Source organism: Cynocephalus volans, chromosome 1 (genome assembly GCF_027409185.1).
Source record: "Cynocephalus volans isolate mCynVol1 chromosome 1, mCynVol1.pri, whole genome shotgun sequence".
In the NCBI taxonomy this organism is placed as follows: Eukaryota; Metazoa; Chordata; class Mammalia; order Dermoptera; family Cynocephalidae; genus Cynocephalus; species Cynocephalus volans.
Window position 1 is genome coordinate 266251986 of NC_084460.1, and position 27097 is coordinate 266279082.

The 27097-nt window shown below is 35.4% G+C and overlaps 1 protein-coding gene across 2 annotated transcripts in view; it reads right to left on the bottom strand.

Moving 5' to 3' along the window:
• The window catches only part of ORC2 (origin recognition complex subunit 2), a 41056-nt gene that overhangs the window by 8820 nt on the left and 5139 nt on the right, over nucleotides 1-27097 (bottom strand). For both annotated transcript variants that reach the window (XM_063098204.1, XM_063098201.1), the window contains exons 5-13: nucleotides 23514-23603; nucleotides 15426-15518; nucleotides 14780-14811; nucleotides 12142-12202; nucleotides 8375-8568; nucleotides 7314-7412; nucleotides 3503-3612; nucleotides 1228-1360; nucleotides 316-412 (exon numbers count right to left, since the gene is read on the bottom strand). In XM_063098204.1, the coding sequence (XP_062954274.1) occupies nucleotides 316-412; nucleotides 1228-1360; nucleotides 3503-3612; nucleotides 7314-7412; nucleotides 8375-8568; nucleotides 12142-12202; nucleotides 14780-14811; nucleotides 15426-15518; nucleotides 23514-23603 (909 nt within the window). The remainder of the gene's footprint in view (nucleotides 1-315; nucleotides 413-1227; nucleotides 1361-3502; nucleotides 3613-7313; nucleotides 7413-8374; nucleotides 8569-12141; nucleotides 12203-14779; nucleotides 14812-15425; nucleotides 15519-23513; nucleotides 23604-27097) is intronic.

The window sequence follows — 27097 nt, forward strand, 5'->3', positions numbered from 1 at the left end:
AAAATATCAGACAAAGATGTTCCACTCAACTAGAGGCACTTCACACTGGAAAATCAAAACCAGAAAATTATTCTGAAATAAGAGGCTTTTGACTATACAAATTTAAGACAGTACGAATAACTCTTTCCTTTTAGTTCCATGAAGTTCACAGAAAAAAGAAAGGACAAATAATTTTAGAGAAAACTAAATCAGCATTTAGATAAATGACATTATTAAAATAATCCTCATTTCTGTATATACAAATATTGTACGTGAACAAGCTGAAGTGGATGCTTAACTGCACCCTAAAGCTATGGAGCATCTACTTCATGTTACCTTCTCTAAATTTGTTTATTATCCAGTCTAGCTGATCCAGTACACTTCGGAAAGTACCCATATGATTGAGGACTTCTTCTGTTATAGAATTCAGGACCTATATGATAAAAGTGCAAGAGGCAGCATATCAATTTTAATTTATTCTGTCTTACAGGATAAATACAACTAGAAAATCAATCCTTTTTTATAAATTAAAAATGGATTTGGATTTCCTATAAAGTTTGAAAAATCACTTTAAAAAAATTCTACTGGTACTTGTATATCTAATTCATTTTTTTGAATAAGTTAATGGCTAAAAGTAAACAGGTAAAAATAGCAAAGATGTAAAGATAAGAGGGCAGCAAAAACAAATGAAAAAACCCCAACAATATGAGAAACATTAGAAAAATATAGATTTATCAAAGGACACAGGAAACAAACACTAAGGACACTTAAAAAAAGAACTACTACACTGGATTATATCCAGCACCCAAAAGCTTTAAATTACTTTTCAAGTGATTAAGAGATAACAAGCATTTGAAATAAAAATGATCTATGATAAATGTATTATAAAACTACAAACTATAATTCATATTTTTGTTATTTTTAGAGTACCAAAATGATATAAAAATATACTAAAATGGAAGACCCCACAATCCGGTGGTGTAGTAAACAAAGTTAACATTTACCCCTAAGGTTTAATACATGCCAGTTACAAAGTAAGAAATTCAAAGATGGGGTTTCAAAGCTAATCTCTCTGAGGTGAAAAACATGATCTTAAGCACTATGCAATTCTTCTACTAGCATGAAGACTAAGATAAAAATCCTTTAAAAATTTAATGCTCCAGAATGAGAAAGAACGTCCTCATTAATGTACGAGTATAAATTGGCAGGGAATGTAATATTGTTCCCTTTAACATTTTTGAAACTTACTGATTTCACACTGATTCCAGGGAAGAAGCCATTGACGACAACGTGAATGGAATCTTGCAGCATGGTGGTTCGAAATCTTTCTAGTAGATCTCTCTTAGAACCCAAACCATAAAGAACAATGTTGAACCCAAGGCTGTTAGGAAAGAGAGTATTCACAAAATTAAAGTTCAATCCCTCTTACTGCCAATTTTATCATCAACCAGTTTCCTTACTTTAATCTTATAAAGAATACAGGAAGAACAGCAATGGCTAAATAACTAAGTCACTGATTCCCAACTTAGACAAAGTAAAGGCACAGTTTTATTATCTGTACACCAATGTTATAGTTCCAACTTCTTCAGCAGCTTTCTCTCCAGCTCCTATACCTTTCCAGTGACAGATGCCTAAAAGCAAGGGAGACCATCACTAGCAAAAGGCACGAAAAAGTTTTCCAGGCTGAAGAAGAGTTTAAATTGATAGATTAAATTGTAAAAGTACGCAGGGACCAAGTAACAAAGGTCTTGTTAAGTCATTCTAAGATGTTAATTAGAGTTTATTCTAAGGACAATAAGCGTTTAAAAGTAACTAAAAAGGTAATAACTGGAAGGTTTTAAGTAGGAAAGTAATATGATCTTTTTAGAAAGATCTGCATTTGGGGAATGAATAAAAGAGGAACAATACTGCCAAAGACGAAGGACTTGAATCAGCTGTCACAGAGAAAAAATGTAAAGTGTCAAGAGCTTTATAGGAGGTGAAATCAATAATATTTGGAGACTGATTAGATGTGGAGGGTGAGGCAAAGGGAATATTTAAGAGGACTCAGTTTTCTGCCATAAGCAAGTACGTGAATGGAGTAACAGACACTTACTGTGCTGAATACAGCAGGTGCTGGTGGGAATGATGGGTTTAAGATGATTTCAGTTTTATGAGTGTTGAATTATTTACAGGACATCCAAGTGGAAACTTCCAATATACATTCAGATACCCATGTCTGCTACTGAGAATTAGGTGTGGATTAGAGATAATGGTTATGGAAGTCATTTGTATTCAAAAGGCAACTGAAGCCAAAAGAGTGAAGATAACTCAGAACACCAAGCACTAGGGGTCAAGCTAAAATCCAACAACTCTGTGATTGTTTACGGAGGTCTCAGAAACAGTATTTATACGATGTTCTCTGCCAATGCTGAATAGCCTAGAAGTAGAAGAACAGAAAGAGATAACTCCCAAAGGCAGAGATTAGCAAGGTTAAAACAGCAAAAAGAAAGAGGCAAGGGAATTCAGAGAGCTAGCAGCTCCATTGAAGTAGCTGACTATAAAGTATAGGCTGGGAAGCAAAGCAAATCAAGTTATCTGAGTTGACATACTGGGAGAAGGAAGAGTTGACGGGCTAGGAGGATGGGATTAGAACGAAGAGCTACTTTATACATTTATAACGCACTGATCCATAAATAGTTACTGAGAGAAGCTGAGATCCTTGCAGGGAAGATAATCACACTCTTCCTAGAATAACCTTGGATATATTATTGGCAAAAGAAAACCAGGATTAAGAAGCAGAATATGACAATTCCCATGTTCTTACTGCTTGGTGGACCTGCCTTCTTGTTTACCCCAGTCACTGTGTAACTGTGAACATGTGTGTATATTCACATTAGAATACATTTTAAACACTTCCTTATGTTAAGGTCTTTTTAATAAAAGTATAATAGTAATTATAGTTTAAAAATACTATGTTTTGATTTTATTCACTATTCTAGGTGTTTTAGTAGAAATTAAAATTTTAACCTGAGGCATCTGAAAAATTAAAAAATATTCTAAGAAAGAATTTTGAAGTGGTAAAATAATGTTTACAGAACAAATCTGCTCATGAAATTCTGAAAGTCTACAGTACATGCATACAGAATTAGATTAAAAGTAAAGACATATTCTTTCATTTCAGGAACTTAGCTGTGGAAAACTGGATTAAAATCTAATTGATATATTTATTAATCTTGACAAATTACATTTTCAAATATTTTTATGAGTAATAATTGAAATGCTATTTACCAATGGCTGTCAAGTCTGATAAACTTAGAAAATACATATTTCCTAAAAACTGTATAATTTCTGAGAAGTCATAATAAAAATGCCATTTCTATATTTGAGTCATAAAATCAGGAAAACACCTATTTTTATATTTATTTTTATATGTAAAAAATATATCAAGTTCATTGGAACAATTGAATGTTACTTTGATTTAACATAAACATTTATATAAATATATTATATTTTACAAGGGTTTGCAATGATAAATACTTACTGTAACTGCAGCATCCATTTATGAAATAATTTTTCATACTGTTGATTTAGTTGTTTAATTTCAGCCGAAAAGGAAGGAGAAACCTTGCTCAATAATTTACACAAAGTTTGCTTTAAAAAAAAGAAGGGAAGAAAATAACACTCAAACCACGTACATCAAATCAATCTGAACTAAGACTATTTCTTTAGAGGTAGAGGTAAGAAGAGGCCAGTAGCAGAAATGTCACTTTAATCAGGTTTGGCAACAAGTGCATCAACTGAATACACATAATACCGCAAATATGATTTAAATATTGGTTTCCTTAAAATTTTTAACATTCTTTTTAGCACAAATATGTAATAACAGTAAATAATTGCTAAGTTTTGTCTAGAATCATTTAAATGATTGTAAATTCCATGGGCCGGCCCATGGCTCACTCGGGAGAGTGTGGTGCTTATAACACCAAGGTCCAGGGTTCAGATCCCATATAGGGATGGCCGGTTAGCTCACTGGGTGAGCATGGTGCTGACAACACCAAGTCAAGGGTTAAGATCCCCTTACCGGTCATCTTTAAAAAATAAATAAATAAATAAATGATTGTAAATTCCAAATATAATGCTTTAATTTCTAAAAAGATCATTACCATAAGGAGATGATTAAACCTGCCTCCCAGCTTTGACAACAAATCCAGATAGACTTTTAAAAACCTATGAAGGGCTGGTTAGAGTGCAGCCTTAAAACACCAAGGTCATGGGTTCAGATCCCAATACTGGCCAGTCCCTCCCCCCGCCAAAACCCTATGGGTTTGAAAAGTGTAAAAGCTTAAGGTAACAGTTCAATATTAATTCTCAGAAAACATTAAAGGTTCTTTATAATTAGTAAAATAAACTGTATCACTGCTTCTCTTCCAAAAGTTATTTCTAACAAACCTTTTATCTTTGATAAGACAATTTTTAAAAAATAATATAAACAAACTGAGAAAGGTGAATTGTTTTGCACCCAAACCTTAGAATTTAATGCTTGTGAATAAAACAAAACTCATTTTTTTAAAAAATGAAAACTTCAGCAAAAAGCTGTGTATGTACCTTTACCCAGGCACTACACATTGTTTTCATGATTCTACCTTTAAAGTAAAATATTCTTTCAGTACTGAAATTAAGAGTTGTAATCAATATTCCAGGCATTCTGACCTGTAGTTTTTAATCTACATACTTAAAGAGAAGCAGGACTACCTCTAAGTAAAACTGTTAAGTAGGTAGCTCTAAAAAATCTCTTTCATCCCTTCTGATATTTAGAGCCCTGAAAAAACAGAAAGCACAAGTATCATTTTTAGTTGTCATTTATACTGGATTATCTGAGCATACTCACACTTGAGTGTGAACTCTGAAATGTTATCTCATCTATGCACTTTCATTTCAAACTTTAAAATTTGTAGAATTTTAGAATTGCACTACTGGCCCCAATACTTAACCCCTCCCTGCATCCATTCCCTTTGCTACGTGACTTTGCAACCCCTCCCACTAAATGGCTTGAGTATAGTTCCCTGCCTTTTGACTTTGTTTTCAGTCATGTGATTTGCTGTGGCCACTAGAATGAGGCAGAAGTGACACCGCCAGTTTTGAGTCTAGCTTTTAAGGGGTGATGTGTTTCTCTACCATTTCTCTTACACCTCTGCCACTGTCATGAGAACATGCCTCAGCTAGCCTGGTGGTCCAATGAGGAATAGAGATAAGGAGCAAATCCTAAATCCATCAACCCAGAGCTGACTTGAAGACATGAGAAATAAATGTTTATTGTCACATGCTACTGAGACTGAACTGGTTAACTATGCTATGTCTACAATCAATAAAAAGCCTTCTCTTCCCTAATTATTGATAAGTGTTTCTTTCATCCTCCTGGAGATTTTTTTGCCTCTAGAGCCTATGAGGTCCTACTTTGACCCTAGACTCATTTATCCTTCTCCTTATATAAAAATATAAGGGTACTTCAAAAAGTTCTTGGAAAAACAGAACTAAAGGTATACAAATCTTTCCATGAACTTTTTGAAATACCCTTGTATATACTCTAAGTAAACGTTAGTATCATCTCTTCCTTGAAACAACTTGGTTTCTTGACACTTATTTAACTACTATCCAATCTGAGTCTCAATACCAATGAGCCAGGGGACAAAAAAACCCAAAAACCAAGAAAACACGCAGCACTATGTTACTTAGGTCATAAGAGTCTTACCCCATATTCTCCATTCTTTTCTCTACTCAAAACTTCCATCAGAAGCCCTGTGCGGGCCAAGCCCGTGGCGCACTTGGTAGAGTGCTGCGCTGGGAGCGCAGCGACGCTCCCCGCCGCGGGTTCGGATCCTACATAGGAATGACCAGTGCACTCACTGGCTGAGTGCCGGTCACGAAAAAACGACAAAAAAAAAAAAAAAAAAAAAAAAAGAAGCCCTGTGCACCTTAGAAAATTCACTAAATTTTGGTTTGCAGAGTATAATAAAATCTCTAGTCTCTGAGCCAATAGTAATCTCTCCTTTACTTAGATTATCAACCTCACTTTCTACTGAAAGATTTTCTCATATGGTTCTGTCTCCTCTCTTAGAGGGGTATTAGTCAAAATCCCAACAAGTATAACAACTGTATGGTATTTTTTGTAAAATGATCCACTAGAATCATAGTATATAGTAACCTTATGCACCGGGCAGGTTTTCCATGATGTCATTAAGAAAAATACCCTCTATTTCCTTAATGTCATTAAGAGGAATACCCTCTACATTTTGCAAAGTTGGTAACAAAGAAAGTCAAGTCACAGTTGTTTAGACCAATGTGAGGTTCAATAAATACATGAGTTAAATGAATAACAGAGACTAATGGTACATGGATATCAAGGAACTGTGATCCTGATAATTATTACAGACCCTAAAGAAATGATTAAGTAATAAGAGAGAAAAAAGTGTAATTGCAATATGTTAAATAGAATTGTAATCCAGTGAATTATTCACCATTTATATAATACAATAAATACAGCTGGCCCTCCATACCTGTACCCTCAGATTCAACCAACGACAGATCAAAATATTTGGGGAAAAAAAACCCAACAATAAAAAATAACAATATAATAAAAAATGATACAAATAAAAAAACAATACAACTACTTACACAGCATTTACAATGTATTAGGTATCATAAGTAATCTACAGATGACTTAAAGTATATGAGGGGATGTAAACAGGTTATGTGAAAATATAGTCATATGCTGTTTAACAACGTTTTGGTCAATGATGAACCACATATATGATGGTGGTCCCATAAGATTATAATGGTTATACCATAAAGCCTAGCTATGTAGTAGACTGTACCATCTAGGTGTAAGTACACTCTATGATGTTCACACAGCGAGGAAATCACCTAACAATGTATTTCTCAGAGCATATCCCTGTTAAGAGATACATGACTGTACTGTGCCTTTTTATATAAGAAACTTGAGCATCAATGGATTTTGGTATTTGCAGGGGGTCCAAGAACCAATTCCCCATGGACACTGAGGGACGACTGTATGTAATAATTATGTAACATTAATTTGTGTTTTGGCTGGCCAGTTGGCTCAGTCGGTTACAGTATGGTGTTACAACACCAAGGTCAAAGGGTTTAGATCCCCATACTGGCCAGCTACCAAAAAAAAAAAAAAAAAAAAGAAAGAAAAAATGTTAATTTGTGTTTCATTTGAAAAGAAAAATAATGCTGTTTGTGTACACTTACTCTTCCAATTTATTGCTTATGTAGTATATTTTTTAAGTCACAATAAGAAAAATTTAGAAGTAACATTCCTTGCAACATACCTGATCCAGTTTAGCTCTCCTTAGCTTCTGCAGTGTTCTATCAGAGGTTAAAACTTTTGAACTGCTATGAGCTTCAAAATATTCTTCTACCAAGTCACTCTGAAAGTAGACAGAGTAAAGTCAGTTCTTAGTAGTTTCTTGTCGTATATCAAAACTAGACAGTAACATTAGTGTAAAATAGGACATGTAAAATTCTTTATTTGATAGTATTTTCTTTGTAAAGCAACAACACAGGTTAAAGATCAAGCATATTTAATTCCAGTAATAAAACTGAGTAACTCTTAAGATCATAAAAGTTAAAGAAATGACTAATTGAAGTAGTCTGTTCATAAGAAAGATGGTTTTACATATCAGGACCTTTGTTTCTCTTCAAACAGTCATAGCAAATCCTTTAATATTAGTATGGCTGAAGTACTGTGAAAATGGGAGGAAATCAACAGCAAGGTTAAAAACAACAACAAAAAAACCCTAAAAAGACTTGCCTACTCTTCCAGTGAAGTAGCTCAACACTTGTTCTGATTTGGGGCAAGATTAACCTTTAGGGTGGTAACAATGGGATGGAAAGCTATTCAAGCAGTAAAAGTCTCCTAGATTGTTCTGAACCTTTATGTAGAGCACAAGGATAATTAGCCTTTTATGAAGCCAGGCTTCTGGCACAGTTTTTCCAAACAACTCAATGTGCATCAGTAGCCACATCATTTATTTACTTACACTGACTTGAGTACATCAACAATGTTGCAAATACAAAGCCATATTAAAAGAGATACACTGTGAAGTCTTACCTCCAATTAATAGATATTTAAAATCTTATTTTTATACAACTGAATTGAGATGTCACCTTTTTCATATACTATGGTATTGATTCATAAATATGCACACAGGCCAGAATAGAAAGCCCAGAAACAGGAAACAAGTGTATGTGGGAATTTTCATGTAAGGCTGAGAAAATACAGAAAAGTGAAGAAAAAAATGATGTTGATCCCTCATGTGAATCTCTTCTTAGGGTAGTCTATTACTGAGATATTACACAATTTTTCTTTAAAGTCTCTCACTTCACTTACTGTTTTATCTCTTTTCATTTTCTTAGAAGGTGTTTCTTTGCAAGCAGGAGCTGAAACTACTCTATTCTGAGCTTGAATCTTCTGGCTGAATACAACTGTGTTAGTGTCCTCTTCATATTCCTGTGCAACTCTTTCATCATCCTCTGAGTTGGAAGCAGAATACTCACTTTCACTGTCAGAATGGGACCTTGAAACTGTGGGGGAAAGGAGAACCACTGGGAAAATCTGACAGTTTGACAAGAGAGGCACTGTGGGGTGATGATAAGAGCATGGGCTTTGGAGTAAGACTTTGCATTCTGGTTTTGCCATTACTTACCTGTGATTCCACCAGAGCTAGTTACATAAATTCTCTTAGCATCAGTTTCCTCCTTTATCAGATGAGGATTACGTTGAAATGCATGTAAAGCAACTAATAATGTCTGACACCAAGTAACTGAGATAGAAACTGTCAACCATACCTAATACCATTCTCCTTCTTCCTTGATAACAGAACTCCATTGTTGTTAAATATGGTAATGTGCCTCACATGATTGATTCATCAATCATGGTAATCATCTGTCAGATGCGTGCTTTCCTAGCCTCCTTTGCAACTAGGGTTGGCTATGTAACCCTTTGACCAATGAGACTTGAGGGGAAATCTGCTGCAAGTTTCTAAGAATGATTTTCCTTACTTAAGGAAAGCTCCTATTTATACCCATAGTTTAAAGCTATGGAAACCATTTTGTAATATGACGTATCAAACCTAAGTACGAAAAATGCTGGTGGCAGAGCAAAAAGATAGGAAAAACCTGGGTCCTTAATGACACTGTTGAGTCCCTACACTAACCACAGAACTTGTATATCTAGACTTCTTATCATGTGAGACACATAAGTGTCTATGGCCTAAACCACTTCTGTAGAATTTTCTGTTGCCTCCTGAAAACACCATTCTAACTGATATAACACTCAATAAATAACTACTATTGTAACTACTGCTAATACATATGTACACTCCATCCCAGAGTTGATTCAAGAATTATAAAAAAGCAATGACAGCCAAGCTGGGGCTGCTAGAGCTCAGGGGAAGAGGAGGAGAGACCTATGGAGTGCATGAAGGCAGGAGAAGCCACAATGAGAGAAAGAAAAAACCGCTCGGACCGTTTCAAGCCCCAGCTGTGTCCAGGCTGGAGCTGCTGAGCGCATGGAGCAGGAGCCCACAAAAGCCACAGCTGTGTCATCAGGATGAAGTTGTTTGGAGGTGGCAGGGGAGAAGAGGGCCTTGGCGACTCCCAGGCCAGCAAGACCACTAATAGGGTTCCCATGGACTCAATTGGAGCAAGGAGCCACAACAACTGAAGAAAAGGAGCCACTCAGAGGCCGGTGAGTCATCACAAGGGACCAGCACACAGCCCGTCCCATGGGAAGTGTTTGCATCATGGGCGGTGGGGGAGACGGGTCCACAGGTAGAACACTGAGGCATGGCAAGGACAGCTGATCTGCACCCCTATCAGCAAGGGACCATTCAGAGGAGACTGGTCGGGAATATAGAATCGCATGGGGTGCAGTTTGATGAAAAGACTCAGGCCCAGACCAGAGTTTCAGATCTCTCAATAGCTAGAAGTACCCATAAAGTCAACCATTAAAACCTGAGCTGCACAAAAAGCCTTCCCCGGGGAATCAGCAGCAAAGCAGCAATCTAGATCAACAACACAGCTCAGTACTGGTCCCCACAGGAAGATCCCCCAGTTTAGAAGTAAGGAAAGGACAACAAATTAGTTCCAGCACAGAGTTTAAATGGTGGGAATAGCAAATATTGCAACAGAGAACTGAAAGAAAAAACAAAGTACCTGCAATCAGAGACAAAGTTTCACATTAATTAGTAAAGATCTCATTTTACCAAAGAATACCTATAACACATAGAAGTACTAGAAGTCCCCTGGGATACCAAGCCAGAAAAGGTGGAGGGCGGGGGGGCCAGCAATGCTCCCCGACACCCACAACCAATCCCGAGGGTGGGGGATGAAGGCCTTGGCCATGCCCCCCCCCCCACACCCAGCCAGCCCAGCAGCGACCGCTGAGCTATTGCAGGAAGTGCCCCAGGCTCTCCCAAGCCAGGATAGTGAAGGGCCGAGAGCTTCAGCTACAACCCCCCTGACACAGGCAGCCAGCCCAGAGGCAACCACCGAGCCACCACAGGAAGTGCCCAGGGTTCTCCCAACCCAGGATGGTGGGGGGCCAAGGGACTCAGCCACACACTCCCAATGCATGCAACCATCCCAGTGACAACCACCAAGCACCCAGGCTCTCCCAAGCAAGGGCAGTGGGGGGCCACTGGCCTCAGTCACATCCCCCTGACACATGTAACCAGCCCAGCAATGACAACCAAGCCACAGCAAGAAAGGTCCCGGGTTCCCGAGCTGGGACAGTGGGGGGTGAGGGCTTTTCCGCAGCCCCCTGATATCTGCACCCAGCCCAGCAATGATCAAGCCACTGCTGGAAGCCCCCCACCCCCATCTCCCCTATGGGAATGAGGAGGTTTCACATGCCTCAGTCCCGCCCCTCCTACTCCCTCCCTCTTCCATCCCATTTCTTCCCCTTTCCTCTCTCCCCCTCCCTCCCAACTGCTGCGCAACATCCTAGAATGTAAAAAATAATATTAATAAAATTTTATTTTCTTTAAAAAAAGTAACAGCGCTATGAAGTTCAAACCTTGAAAAGAAAGGACTATAGCATAAAGTCCTGATGTCTGATTAGAAATGACAATGTTAGCTAATATTATTATTGCCAAGGGGTCAACACCAAGAAAGGTGTTGACATCCTTCTGAAATATAAAGGTCAACAAGTTATTTGCCTGAAAGTTAAATATTCAGAAATCTAAAACCATTTTTGATTTCCCAGAAGACAGGACCCATGTCTGTTTACTTAGAGCATTCAGTACAACTATGAATATATAATATTATTTCATAATAAAAATTCTAAATAAATCAATAGAACCACTTCCAAATTGTCTCAAAACAAATAAACTAAAAGGCATGTTATTTTATTTATTTATTTATTATTTTTTTTTTTTTGGTCGTTTTTTCGTGACCAGCACTCAGCCAGTGAGTGCACCGGTCAGTCCTATATAGGATCCGAACCCGCGGCGGGAGTGTCGCCGCGCTGCCAGCGCAGCACTCTACCAAGTGCGCCACGGGCTCGGCCCAGGCATGTTATTTTATTGGAGAGTTTTTTTTTTTTTTGGTGGCTGGCCCATAGGTATCCGAACCCTTCACCTCAGTGTCATAACACAGCACTCTAAGCAACTGAGCTAAACGGCCAGCCCCTGGACAGATCTATCAATTGACTTCAATATCCATTGACCATAATGTGAAAGACAGAGTGCTAAGTGTTAGAGTTAAAAAGATAAGATACAGGCCTTGCTATTAAGGAACCTATAGTTTGAGGACATGAGCATATCCTTTCTTTCATGAAAAGAAATAGCAATAAGTAGTTATAACAATTATTATAAAAGATAATAATAACACTTGTTAAGCCATACCAAGATCAAGTACTACACTAAGCACTTTTGAGGTCCTTTATTTCAGTTAATCCTCAAAACAAGTCTAAGGCTGGTACCATCATTATACCTATTTTATGAATGAAAAAAATTAAGGCACAGACAGGTCCCAGTAAGTAGTATGCCAAAAATAAAAACCAAGCAGTCTACATCTAGAACCTTAATTAACCATTACTGCCCCTTGTCTAGATGTTACTTTTTATAAAAACTTCGTGCAAAAATACATACATACCAATTAACCTTTTTCTTAGACTACGAGATGTTGTCGACAGAAATTCAGCTTTGTCATTGTTCTGTTTAAAAATAAAAAAAGCATAATAAATAATAACAGGAAAATTAATGACTGATCTGAATGAAAGAGGACAGAAAAGAGAAATATTTTGCTTTCAATAGAATACATTAGAACTAGATGAGTCTAATTTCCAGAACTAGAAGATAATAACAAATGAATTTGTTGGAACAAAAACTAGAGTATAACAACAAAAACAACAAAACAAATTATAGAGGATTACTAGAGTGATTCTAGAAAATGAATTCCAGAGTTTTTACAAATGTACTTTTTATTTTTATTTTTTATTTTTTCCGCTGGCTGGTATGGGGATCTGAACCCCTGACCTTGGTGTTATAAATAAATGTACTTTTTATTTTCATGTACTATTATTATTATATAAAGACATGTATATCAGACTTTTGAACCACTTTTCACCTACTGGATTAGTACAATATTTTTAAAAAGCTAATAATATGCAGCGATAATGAGAATGAAAGGAAATGGGCACGACTTATTGCAATGGGCCTTTTAATGTACTAGAAATTTCATGGTTTTAAAGTATTACTTTCTGTGAGGAGGAAAGAGACATACTTTTTTACTTTCTGTATTTAAAAGAAATTTAACTTTTTACAGAAGTATAAAGTGTTTTCTTCTTGCATAATACTTTAACAACAATAATTTTCTAGCACATTAAAATGTCCACTGTTAAATACAGGGTACTTCAAAAAGTTCGTGGAAAAACTGAATTAAAAGATAAAGTGAATCTATGAACTTTCTGAAGACCCCCTCATACACGTTAACTTCTAACAGTACTAATAAAAACACAAATTACACTGTTTTTTGTCAACATGAAAATATGACAAAAAATTTAAGTCTGTTGTCTTGTGATAGGTTGTTGGTGTTAGTTACAAAATGTTAATAAAATTTGATTTGGGATATTAAGAATAGTACTATAGTAACTGAGTTAATCCCTTACAATGGGTTTATGAAGTATATTACATACAGTATGTTTCAAATTTTTTGGATCAAGATCCTCAATTTTTTTTTTTTTTTTTTACATTTGACATCTTGACACATATATATATAACTGAAAAAAATTATAATTAAAAAATACTTACAAAATAGAAAGTTTATATTGTTCTACATTTCATTTTTTAAAATGTAGGTATATCCTACATTTCAAGATTGAGAATTGAAATAACTTGCATTTACACAGCTTAATTATCAAGTCTCAGAACAACCACATCAAAATAAACATTTCAGAAAATTCTTGGTCATAAAGATAAGACTAATTAATAAATAACTTCCTGTTTGCTACAAGAAATTTCTGCAAACGTATCTATACTGGCAGTTTGCTCATCTGGGTAAACTGTTCTCCCATCAGGACAATAGAATACTCCCCAGATTAAAAAGCCCGCTTATCTGATCAAACAAGAGTTTAGTTATCAAGACACATCTCTCTCTACTGTGTCTACCAATCCTAAAATACGTCCCCGACTCTGCCCAATACCAATCAGTTCTCCATTTTGAAAGACTTGCCTTAAATCGCTTTAGCCCAAACCCCAATCCCTATACATATTTTCTCTTGAACTCACTCTTCTAAGGTAATACATTAAGACTCTGTCACACCAATGCTATTTCTTATCACAGTAGGGAGCTGTGTTTGATCAACAGGTTTTCTGATGGTCTTTTGAGGGAGCTGATAAGATCTACTAAAAGGTTGTTACCCACAACTTGAAAAATAATGTTCTAATGTATCTAAATTCTTGACTAGATTATGAGAATGAGGTTTTGTGGTTTTTTTCCCCTCTCCCTTTTATAGTCATACAAATACAAAACATAATACAGGGAAAAAGCATTATTAAAGACAAAGGAGGGTCTGATATGTCTAATCACACACCTTGACTGGCCTAAATAGGGCTTCCTGCACAGTCCATAATCATGACCTTGAATATCTATACTCGCATTCTTATCCAAGGTCCACCTAGGCCTGGAAACACTCACCACTCACATACTTAATGCCCTGGATTCCTCCAGCACACCTGAGCTTGCCCACATCCAGGCAAGGCCAGTTGACAGCATAGGGACAAAACAAAACCACAAAAACACAAAGGAGGAAATAAAAATAATCAATTCCTTTCAGCTACCCTGAAATGAATATACCTAAAGCAACTTGGTTTTCAAATGTAAATTATAAAAGGATAGAGTAATGGATTTAATGGATCTTGGGATTAACCCCCCAATAAACAACACAACATTATATATAAAAGCAAAACAAAAACCTGTAAAATTCCCAGGCCAGTTCTACAAAGTTAAAAAAACACCTGGAGATAGTTCTGACACAAAAGAAAAAGCACAACAGTTGGCTCCAGAAGACCTGACTTCATTTTCCAGCTTTTCTCTTTTTTAGTTAGGTGAACTTAGGCAAGTCACTTCACCTTTCTGAATCTCAAATTCCTCATCCACGAGTTAGGTACTTAACTGGCAAATATCTATAAGTTATAAAGCACTATATATACTAAGAGATGAAATAACTGTTTTTCATCATGTCTTACTCTGTAACATTAAGGTTTTTGCTTGTTTTGAGTCAATTGCTTACCTTCAGCTGAACTTTGTCTGAAGCAGAATGCTCTAAAGAATGAAACAAAAAGCTATGACTTACTACAAAAATACTTCATTTTTCATCATGGTCTAGTTTCATAAAAGGCAAAGTTGCAGTTTCTATAGAAGCTACCACATATTATTGAGTTCTCAACCAATTACATTTCCAGTAGAAGGTGAATTATCACTATTAATTTCATGATTACTCCCATTATTGACAGCTATTTCCTGCATTTCTATAGCATCCTAATATGAAAAAATGGAGCCCTTTTTCACTTTTAATTAAGTACACTGTTTAACCTAGTTGGAATGGATCATTCAAAAACAGGTTCTCCACAATTCTCCACAAACTATATGACTTCCAAACCTCAGAAGCCCTTTTTATGTAGAATTTACCAAAGCAAGCTGAAGTAAATGAAAACAGGACTTAAAAACTGTTTCTAATTAGCACAGATATTTTTCTCTTTTATTGACTCCTAAATATGGGTACACTTAGGCACATAGGTTTATTAACTGCATTTTGCTGAATAAATTTTCAGAAAAGAAGAAAATATATAAAAATTCACTTAGACAAGAAAAAAAATAACGTACCGTAACTTGAAACAACTATGAAAACTCTTTTCAAAGAACTGAGATAGTTTTACCTTTGCTACTTTGAGGAATGTTTATCATAATTTCAGGATCATTCTTCAAACTGAATGAAACACTTTTTCTTGGTGTTTTTGCTAGTTCTGAAGCTATAAACAGACAAAGAAATATATAAAAACATTTTAATAAACTATAGCAGATAAAGAGGGAAACAGCCTTATTTCACTTATATAAATTCTTTAAAAAAAGGAAAAAAAAAAAAAAAGCACCCGCCTGCTACTTTTATCAGAAGGATAAACCTACCCTTATTAAGAGTACTACTGCTTTCACCTTTATTAGCTGCCTTTCCAGCATCTTCAAATATTCCTTCAATTATCCACATATTTCTCCAAAAAATACAGAACTAACTTTGACCTTGCTGCTTCCTCCAATTATCATACTCTCCTCTCCATTAACAACTTATACTCCTTCCATTTCTTACCACGTATACTTGAAGTACATCTTTGCTAGGAGATGAGAAAGAAGGGCTAGAAAGCAGGATCTAAAATCAAGTGAAAACTGTGCATGGTTAAAAAATCATACTCTAAAATCTCTTAAATCTCCCATAAAGTGTGGTATAATTTATTTTGTGTCTAAAAGTCTACAATATATATGAATAATGTACACAATACAGTGGAACAGATGGCTGTTTCGTCAACTGAGCATCAGATGAAATAGTTGGCTTCTGTTTAGGGGCCATTTTAAATGAAAAATACAATCTTTAATAATGCTCACACACTCACACTGTGAGAGGCATGTGGGAAATGAGCCTAAAGGAAGGAAAAGAATTACATCTCCCAAGTTAATACTCACACTGGGACATTGCTCAGCTGAGAAAAAAAGTACACACTAGTTAAATTATCTTTTTTTTTTTTTTAATGGATAAGGTATAGTTAAATTTGTATGAGTTAAAGCCATTTTACCAGCTCCTAAACCTTTTCTAACCCAGCTTCCATTTTTATCATCCAGTCTTGAAACTAAAGCAAGATTCTCATGACAGTATCCACAAATGCATAGGCTTCTTTTTTCTTTATCTTCTGGGTTTTCTATATGATTCACTAAGGTTTTTAAAAATCTTTGCTTGAAATTATTCCTCCATCTGGGTCTTATGACATTATCCTGGTTCCCTGGCTACTGTTGGTAGTTATTTTATTTCTTCTTCACTGTCTTCATCCTCCTCAACATTCCAGGCATGCCAAAGGCTCCATCCTTGGTCCTCTCTTTACAATAGAAAAATATACCATTTTCGGATTAAGGCCACTGATCATGGGATAGGAAAGAAACTTTACATCAAAAAGCCACATCAGTACAAAGCAAATTAGCTGAGATAATTTTGGTTTTATATTGAAACATAAAAATTCTGATTTTAAATAACTATTAGACTACAAAGGAAACAGGGAGAAGGAAAGAAGAAGAATTGAAGGGGAAAAAGAACAAGATAGTCATCCCTGTGAGCACACAGAGATAAGGAGACACTCAAATACCTCTTGGGCGACTCAAACTCATGTCTGATAAGCACCAGGCACAATGGCTAGTATGATTATCTTTCCTTGCAAACTCCTCTTCCTCCTGTATTCCTTACCTATTTCACAGTACCTCTATCAAGATGTTAAGTCCAGAAATCCCAGGATCATCCTAGTACCCAGCTTCCCACCCTTATACCATTCCTAACTGCATCTCGAATTCATAACCTCATCCTATTCCCACAGCTCCCACCTTTGCTCTGGCTCTCATCACATCTGTCTGGACTACAAGAACAGCCAGTTCACACTACCAGCATGAGCGTTCTAAGACACAAATCTGATCAAGTAACACCTCTGCTTAAAACCACCCAATGATTTCTTCTCACCTTATCCACAGATGGAATATATATTCCTTTGCTTGATATACAGGCCTTCCACTGTCCAGCCCCCTAAAACTGATCAAGTCTTATCTTTACTAGAGCCCATTTTGCAGTTTGTGCTCCAACCATACGCAAGATTTACAGTTGCCTGGATGGATCATGCCTTTTTCTCTTGAATATCCCTTTCTCCTAGTCTTCCTGACAAACTCCTGTTCGTCCCTCAAGAATTGGCATCACCATCTCTGGAGCATTTCTTGAGTTGCCCCAAATGTATCCCTTTCTACTTTGGGCAACCACTGTAGCCTGTACATAATAACTCTATGGAGACTGGGTAGTAGTAGTTAAGAGTGCAGGCTTTGAAATCAAACAGACTTGGAATCTAAACCTGGCTCCACCACCTATGTGTGATTTTGGATGAGTTATGTAACCTATCAAAGCTTCTGGCTCTTACATACATACAGAGGGTCCCCAGCTTACCATGGCTCTACTTAATGATTTTTCAGCTTTATGATGGTACTTACAACTGTGTATGTTAACGGTGAGCAGCCATACAAACATTCTGTTTTTCACTTTCAGTAGGGTATTCGATAAATTACATGAGCTGTTCAACACTTTATAAAATAGGCTTTGTGTTAGATGATTTTGCCTAACTGTAGGCTAATGTAATTGATCTAAGCACATTTAAGGTATGCTAGGCTAAGCTATGGTGTTCAGTAGGTTAGGTGTATTAAATGCATTCTCAACTTAATGATGTTTTTAATTTACGATGGGTTTATCAGGATGTAAACCCATTGTTAAGTCGAGGAGCACCTGTATATATGAATACATAAAGTACTAAGCACAGACCCTGGCGCATAGTAATTGCTCAATAGTAACAGCTATCATTATTATAGCACTCATTAAACTTAAGAGCAATTATTTTGTTTCTATTTCTATTGATAGGTATAATCTTTACCAATCTGTGAAGAACTGTCTTAATCATTTTGGTATCCTCAGTCCTCCATAGTAGGAGGTCAATAAATGATAGCTGAATGAGTCACTTTCAAGAAGCAACAGCTCCATCATATAGACTTTCAAGTACTGCTCTTAAATAATTTAAAACAGAATTACTTTTTGTAAATTTTGGCAGAAACATGGATATCACTGCTTGGCCCTTCCTCAAGCTTCTCCTTTGTGAATTCATCTCCTTTTAATGCTTTACCTTTTACTTCTAAGCTAAAAAGTATCTGTATCTCCTGTCTAGCCTGCTTACCCTCTCAACAAGTTTCATTGTCCATTGTCAATATATTTTGCCCTTCCCACACCTATGACCAAACCATTACTACAGTTTCATACTGAGCCTGATCTCTGAGAATCCTTCTCAATATGAAGGGTCTTCAGTAAGTCATGGCATAATTCATAATATCTTTTAATTCAATTTTTCCATGAACTTCTTAAAGTACTCACATATAATGCTTCAGGCAGCCACCTCTAATCAATGAGTTAATTCCAGATGGATGCCACAGGTCAAGCCCTACTCTACCCAGACGTATCATCAATACCTCAAAATTTGTCCAAAATCACATTTGTCATGTTCTGTTTTAGGTAAGCCTCCTTCACAGTTTCTTCATACCTGCTGAAACATGGAAGTTATTTTTTTTTTCTTTCATGTGTTCCCTCATGCTGTTATTTTTTTCAGTATCTTTTTCACAATTAAAATGAATATTCTTCATTCCATTTCTAAATATTTGGTGTAGGGCCAAAATAAAATAATACTATGATGATGCTTTCCTAATTTCCTTATGCCAAGCCATCCTGTATAACAATACTACTCAAAATATATAGTCCAAAGGCTAGTGTCAGTCCATAAAGTGTTACTGGCTCATGATAAGAAATGAAGAATATTTAAAGACTTTTATAGTTATCTAACATTACTGCCAATATTTAACCGCATGAATACATCTTGTTGAACAGGGGAACAGTTTGAGTGTTGTTAAACTCGTGTGAGAGTCACATTCTCCTTGAGTTGTGTACTAGTTATACACAACAGGACGTACTACAATATAGTATATTTCAAGGTTAATTTGTTGACCTCAATCCAAGTGTATAAAATCTGGAATTCATTTGTTTAATGAAAGAGTTTGGATGTTACTGTCCTCCGAAACTCATGTAGAAATCTGATCCCCAGTGTGGCAGTGTTGGGAGCTGTTTGACTCATGGGGTAAGATCCCTCATGAAGGGATTAATGCCTCTCCCCTGGGGGCAAGAGTAGTGAGTGAGTTCTCTATTAGTTCCCATGACAGCTCATTATTTCAAAGACCCTGGCACCTCCTCTCCCTCTCTCTCTTGCTTCCTCTTGCCTCTTCTTGCCATGTGATCTGTTGGTACCTGCTGCTTTCTGCCATGAGTAGAAGCAGCCTGATGCCCATACCACATGCAGCTGTCCCAAAATCGTGAGCCCAATAAACCTCTTTTCTTTATAAATTACCCAGTTTCAGGTATTCTGTTATAAGCAACACAAAAATGGACTAATACATTTGCCAAAAGATAATTTCAATTTAACTATAACTTTATAGGATATATTTTTAGAACTGGCTTCTGGTAAAGGATTAAAGATGAACTTTGAGACTATATCATCACATCATTTTGGATTAGTAAAAAATGCATATTTTAAGTTTGCTGATATTGCTTAAAATATCTATATTTGTCAATATACTTCTGTAAGGCTGTTTTTTCTTCTGTGAGTGTTATTAAAACAAAGTTTAGATATACATATCTAAGCAAGAAATAAGCTCATTTGTCAAATTTAAAACTTTAAATACTGATACACAAAATGTTTGTTCAAAGTGTGTGTACAAGCATTTAATACAGTGAATCACTATTTAACACATAAATTTTTGTTTTGTTACAACTATGAATGACAAAAAGTCACAAATAGTGATTCTGTATGTGAGGGGTCAGCAAGCTATAAGCCTATGGGCCAAATTGGCCTTTGCACTTGTTTTAAGTTTTATTGGAACATGGCCACACCATTCATTACCTATTGTCTGTGGCTGCTTTTGAGTTCTAACAGCAAATTTGGGGAGTCACAACAGAGACTGTCTAGCCCACAGAGCTGAAAATGTTACTGTCGGCTTTTTACAGAAAGTCTGCTGACCTCTGCTCTATATTTTTCAACTAAGAAGGCACTTCAAAAAGTTTGTGGAAAAATAGAATTAAAAGATAAAAGAAATCTTTCCATGAACTTTTCGAAGACTCCTCATATAAGCACAGTATATGTGCTTTCAATAAACATGTAGTTTTCATAATTCTTTTATTGTTCCTATATTACATTTGTCCTGATATTAACTGAAAATGTAATTGTATGACCACTGACTCTAATAACAAAAAATTAACACAGATATTTTGTGTCTTTTTTCATTTTTCTAATAATTCATCTGTATTTCATCTTATGCAATATTCCGGTCCATAACATATTGGAAATTTCAAAATAAAAGTCCTCTTTGCCTAATAATAGCTTCTCATAAGTCTAATATCTGGTCCTAATCAATATTTTTTTTTTTATTGAGAATATCTTATTTATTTAACCTCATATACTATCATTTACTTCAGAACACTTAAAATCTACTCTCTTAGCAATTTTCATGTATACAATACACTGTTAATTAAGTGTAGCCACTCTGCTGTTCAACAGACCTCTAGAACTTACACCTCTTGTCTAACAAATTTTGTATCCTTTGACCAACAGCTCCCCATTACCCGCAACCCCAGCCTCTGGTAACCATTACACTCTCTGCTTCTGTGAGTTTGACTTTTCAGGTTCTACATATAAGTAAGATCATGCATTACTTGTCTTTCTGTAACTGGCTTATTTCATTTAACATAGTATCTTCTAGGTTCATCCATGTTGTCACAAATGACAGGATTTCCTTCCTTCTTAAGGCTGAATAGTATTCCATTGTGTATATATACCTTTTTCTTTACCCATTCATCTTTTGGTGGACACTTGGCTTGATTCCTTATCTTGGCTACTGTGAATAATGCTACAATGAATATGGGACTGCAGATATCTCTTCAACATACTAGTTTCATTTCCTATGGATGTATACCCAGTGGTGGGATTGCTGGATCTCAATCCAGTTTTACTTTCCCTAAAGTCTTCCCTTTTTCCAAGCTGGTTGAATTCCTTGCTGTTCTTGCTACTTGATACTTGTGCCGTTGCTCTTTTGATTACATTTTTTTTCTTACCCTGGACACATTCTCTGTACTTTACAAAAACTTCCAATTAAACCCCTAGTCTATTTCTAACCTTATATTTCGGTTAGCCTAATTATATGAAATCATCATTTATACTCAGAGTAATATATGATTTTTTGAAAGATAATGTTGTTTATAAAGCATTAAGGCATTCTATTTTACTGATACATTGAGGTGTAAACACAATTAGCAACAATACTTAATGAGTAAAAGAAACTCTCTAAAGGGTATAATAATTAAGCATAGGCCCTAACTAAACATATCAGTCTATCAAATTGTGCTCCTGAAACTTCAGTCATAACAAAGACTAAATAATCAGAATTTGTTCATGACTCTAAAATTTATATTTCTTACAGACGTGATGACAGAAATGCAGAAAATGAGGACAATATTCTAGTTTTTTGCAGTGTTCACAGATAAAACACATTAAGTTAAGCGCACATTGATTAACCACGGGGAGAAATTCTACTTGATTACTCCTATGAGTTCCACTCTCCTTTGCACTAATATTTCTCTTCTTTCTCCAATGTTCTTTGTCCTGTTCTATTCTCCTAGGATTTCCTTTGGTTTTCGTGTCTATCTGATGTTTTCTCCAATAATTATATTAGCATTTCTTCTCTGGTTTCTCAGTGCTCCTACACAGGGTTCAGTCATTTTTACAGATCTAAAAACGTTTTTTTTTTTTTTTTTTTTTTTGGCAGCTGGCTAGTATGGAGATCTGAGTCCTTGACCTGGGTGTTACAACATCACGCTCTAACCAACTGAGCAAACTTGCCAGTCCTAAACTTTTAATTTCCTGATATAAATAATAAACACTAAGAAACACATCAATTAATGTAAATTACTGTATGTATTAAGTTATATTCAAAATTAGTGATGTGTTTAATGTTACATGTTTCAGAAAACTGAATTTGGTAAGTGATTAAATCATATTATGTTCAGAAACACAGGTTTTATAATTATTTCCTTTATATCCCTCATCAGTGTTAACACTTAAGTGTGATTTTTCACTTGACTTTGAATGTTCGCATGGGTCACTGGCTAGATTCAATGAAAATACACCACTTAAGAATATACATAGATGTTTTATAATTATAGATTATAAGCTCTCTTATACATCTATTATATTTTACCATGTGGTTAATTATTATTCTCATGCTCTTGACTTTTTGATATTCCTGAATCTTTATATACTTATAGACCGTCTTAATTTTCAAAGTGCTTTCACATATTATTTCCTTTTCTTAAAGCTTTCAAAAATGATGACCCTTCATACTGCAAAATACAAATACAGTTCCATCTGAATTTTTTTAGAGAATTAAATTGATCGCATTAATTTTAATTTTATATGTAATTTATTAGTCTAGTTTCGCCATTGTTCTTTGTCCTGCTCTATTTTCCTGATTTTCCAATGTGTGAAAATCAGTAATTGAACTCTAATTGGTACAGGTGGTAACTCAGGTAAGAAAAATGTTAGAACAGACCATTCCTAACAATTTTATGTGAATACTTTTCTATAATACAAACATTTTTCTACATATAGTATAAAACTTTTTTTTGGGCAGCTGGCCGTTATGGGGGTCCGAACCCTTGACCTTGGTGTTATAACATCTCATTCTAACCACCTGAGCTAACCTGCTAGCCCTACAGTGTAAAATGCTTATTCAATAAATTCTGAAATCTCTGTGTGACCCTCAAATCACTTATTACTTCACAAAATTTGGTAAGAACCTAAGCTAGATATCGTGAGAAGAACAAAAGAAAAATGAAGAATGGGTTCCTACTACGAGCAGCTTATAATCTGGTTAAGAACAGAAGACATCTGAACATGAAAAAATATTAATGAGCTTTAGTATATTTAATATAAAATGACATCATTCATTTAGGAAAATGTTTCATCATTCTCTCTTAGTAATCTCTCATCATTCTTGTAGGGAATGCAATGGGATGATAATCATGGGGAATGTGGTTAAATATACCTCACAAAAGGAAAATAGTGATTGCAGAAATCAAAAAAGCAACATACCTAATTTAGCCATTTTTTCCGAGTGTTTCCTAGTCTGAAAAGAATATACTTTATTCCCACCATCTGCAGCAGAGCCATTTTTCAAGGATTCTGAAAAAGAATATGCCACGTGCATTTAGGAAAAAGGGATGAAGTTAATTAGCAGGGGGAAAAAAAGATAAAATTTAAAAGAAAATCTTAAGATTTGTACCCTTCACTGCTTTGCATAAAAGTTTAACAATACATATTTATATATAAAACATTTAAAAATACATAATAGATACTGCTGATATATATTTTAACATGCAAAACATATTACTCACAGATACACAAAAATATATGTAAAAATACAAAAACAAAGCAAAACCCAAGTCTAGAGAGATCTATTCATAACAGTAGTTGCCCCTGAGGAGGGAGGACAAAGGCACTTCATTTGTTATCTTTCTTTCTTGAAGCAAACATTGCAAAGTACAATTGTTGAGGTTGAGATTTACACAGCTGTCATATGGTAGCTCTCTTAACAAAGCTTGACTTAATTGACATTCTTCTATTTCCTCTTTAAATATCAGCTGCTGCCTACAACATACTGACCACTCCTTTCTAGTAGCCTACTCTCTAGTAGGGGTCCCTGAGGCCAAAACTATTTCACAGTAATACTAAAACATTAACTTTTGATTCCCAACCAAGGGTGAACAGTGAGGTATTTCAGAGATTACATGACATGTGATGACACATCACCCTGTCATTTAATGGCATGTGTGAAGCAGACATGAAAACCCAGTTGTCTTTTACTAACGCAGACATTACAGAGATTTGCTAAAATGTAAAACAATGCCTTTCTCACCAAAACTGTGTTTTGGCAACAAGTAGCTTTACATTTAAATATATGTAATTTATGTTAACATGAGTGGGGTTATTACAAAATAGTGCCAAACTTTACCAAAGTAGGTGTTCACTCAGTGTTGTGTAAGAGTTCCCATTGGTCTATTCTTGCACTAACATTTGGTGCTATCCAAACTCCTTAATCTTTGTGCCAATCCAATGAGTGTAAATGAATTTCATGGGGAGAGGTGTCTTAAATTTGCATTTCTTTAATCACTAATGATGCTGAACATTTTTTCACAAGTTTCTTCTTTATGGAAGAAATATCTTCTCTATGTTGTGTCTTGTCTTTTCAATCTCTTCATGTCACTTGAAGACAAGTACTAACTTAAAAAAAGTAAACTTTAATTTTTAGAGTAGTTTTAGGTTCACAGCAAAACTGAGTGGAAGGTACAGAGATTTTCCACATATTCTCTACCCTCACAAATGCATAGCTACCCCACTAACATCCCACAAGAGTGGTACTACAAACGGTGAACCTACAATGATACATCGTCATCTATAGTCCACAGTTTACACTAGGGTTCACTCTTGAGATTGTACATTCTATGGGTTTTGATGAATGTATGATTACATGTACCTACCATAACAGTATCATACAGAATAGTTTCACTGCCCTAAAAACCCTGTGTTCCAGAGAATTGCCCTTCCTTACCCTTTGACCCTTGGCAAACAATGATCTTTTTACTGTTTGCATAGTTTAGCCTTTTCCAGAATGTCATACAGTTGGAATCATACAGTATATACAGCCTTTTCAGATTGGCTTCTTCCATTTAGTAACATGCATTCAAGATTCCTCCATGTCTTTTCATGGCTTGCTAGCCCTTTTTAATTTTATTTTTAAGTTCTGAATAATATTTCATGGTCGAGATGTACCACAGTTTGTTTATCCATTCTTCTACTAAAGGACATCTTTGTTGCTTACAAGTTCTGGCAATTATGAGTAAAACTGCTATACACATCACATGCTGTAGACTTAAGTTTTCAACTCATTTGGGTAAATACTAAGAAGCATGATTCCTGGATAGTATGATAAGAGTATGTTTAATTTTTTAAGAAACTGCCAAACAGCCTTTCAAAGGACTGTACCATTTTACATCCCAACCAGCAATAAATGACTTCCTGTTGCTCCACATCCCTGCTAGCATTTGGTGTTGTGTCTTGGATTTTGGCTATTCTAATAAGTATGTAGTGGTATTTCATTGTTGTTTTAATTTGCAATTCTCTAATAACATATGTCGAGCATCTTTTCATATGCTTATTTGCCATCTGTAGATTTTTTCAGTAAGGTGTCTGTTCAGGTCCTTTGCCCATTTTTTGAGTTGTTTGTATTCTTACTGTAAAGTTTTAAGAGTTCTTTGTATATTCTGGGTAACAGTCCTTTATTAAATGTGTCTTTTGCAAGTATTTTCTCCCAGTCTCTAGCTTGTCTTCTCATTTTCTTAAAAAGTGCTGAATTTTAATTAGTTTAATTTGTCAGTCTTTTCTTTTGATTACACATTTTATAAGGAAACCTTTTATAATCAAGATCGAAACCATATTCTTTTATATTTTCTTCTAAAAGCATTTATAATTTTCTTTTTCTTTTTAAATATTTAGTCAAGGTAATTAATTTGTTTATAATGGAAGGTAGGGATCCAATTTCTTCTTTTCATAGGAACATCTAATTGTCCGAACCAGTTCATATTCAGCTCAATGATCTGCAATGCTACTTCTAGCACAAATATTTTCTACATGTGAACAAGTCTACTTACGGAGAACTTGTTACTGCAATTATATAACTTTAAATGTTTAGCATACAAAATATGAATTTAAAAATATCAAGTAGTTCCTATGCAAAGTTAAATGATTTAGAAAGACTTGATAAAAGCTATTAACTAAAATAAATGGTTTCAAATTAGGTATGGTCATTTTTTGTATGACTGTGTACATGGGGTATATGATTCTACTCCCATCCCAGTTAATGAACTAGGTAATAGGCACGGATAACTCAATTGTGGTTTGTCTGCGGATATTCCAATCACATGTTATTTCTATGTCCTGGGTTAAAAAGATGAGGTGAGCTAAATTCACTCTTGAGAATCTAGAATGGGGAAACTGAAAAACCAACTCATTTAACACTGAGAACTAAACCAGAGGAAGCATTATGACTTAAGAAGAGAGAAAGTTCAGGAGTAGTCATAGTGGCCATTTATAAGGTAAGTAGAATAAAAAACATGTACATGAGGGAGATAGGTGGCATAGGGGGAACAGATGCACAGAGATGATGTAAGGTAGACTAGGAGACCCATGAGAACAAAGTTCTCCGGTTTTTAATGTTTCCAGTGCTCCTTGTGCCCAACTACTGATTTCTTTCCTTGATCTTTATTTTTTTAAGCTGCCTGAGTGGATCCATGTTCCTTGTATCTAGAAAACCCCTAACCAAAATATAATTCAAGCCTAAAAAATGTTTTAAGTGGGCTGGCTGGTTAGCTCAGCTGAAAAGAGCGTGGCCTTATAACACCAAGGTCATGGGGTTTGGATCCCCATATCAGCCAGCTGCTCCCCCCAAAAACAAAAGAATGTTTTAAGTTATGTATAATCTGGCAGGATTACATCAGGCTCAGGTGTTCAAAAAAAAAACCAAAAAACCTACAATACCAGCATACCTAGGTTGGAACAACACTACTTCCTGAAATGTTCCTTCTAACTATTTCTCTAAAGATCAAGGTAACAACAAAGTT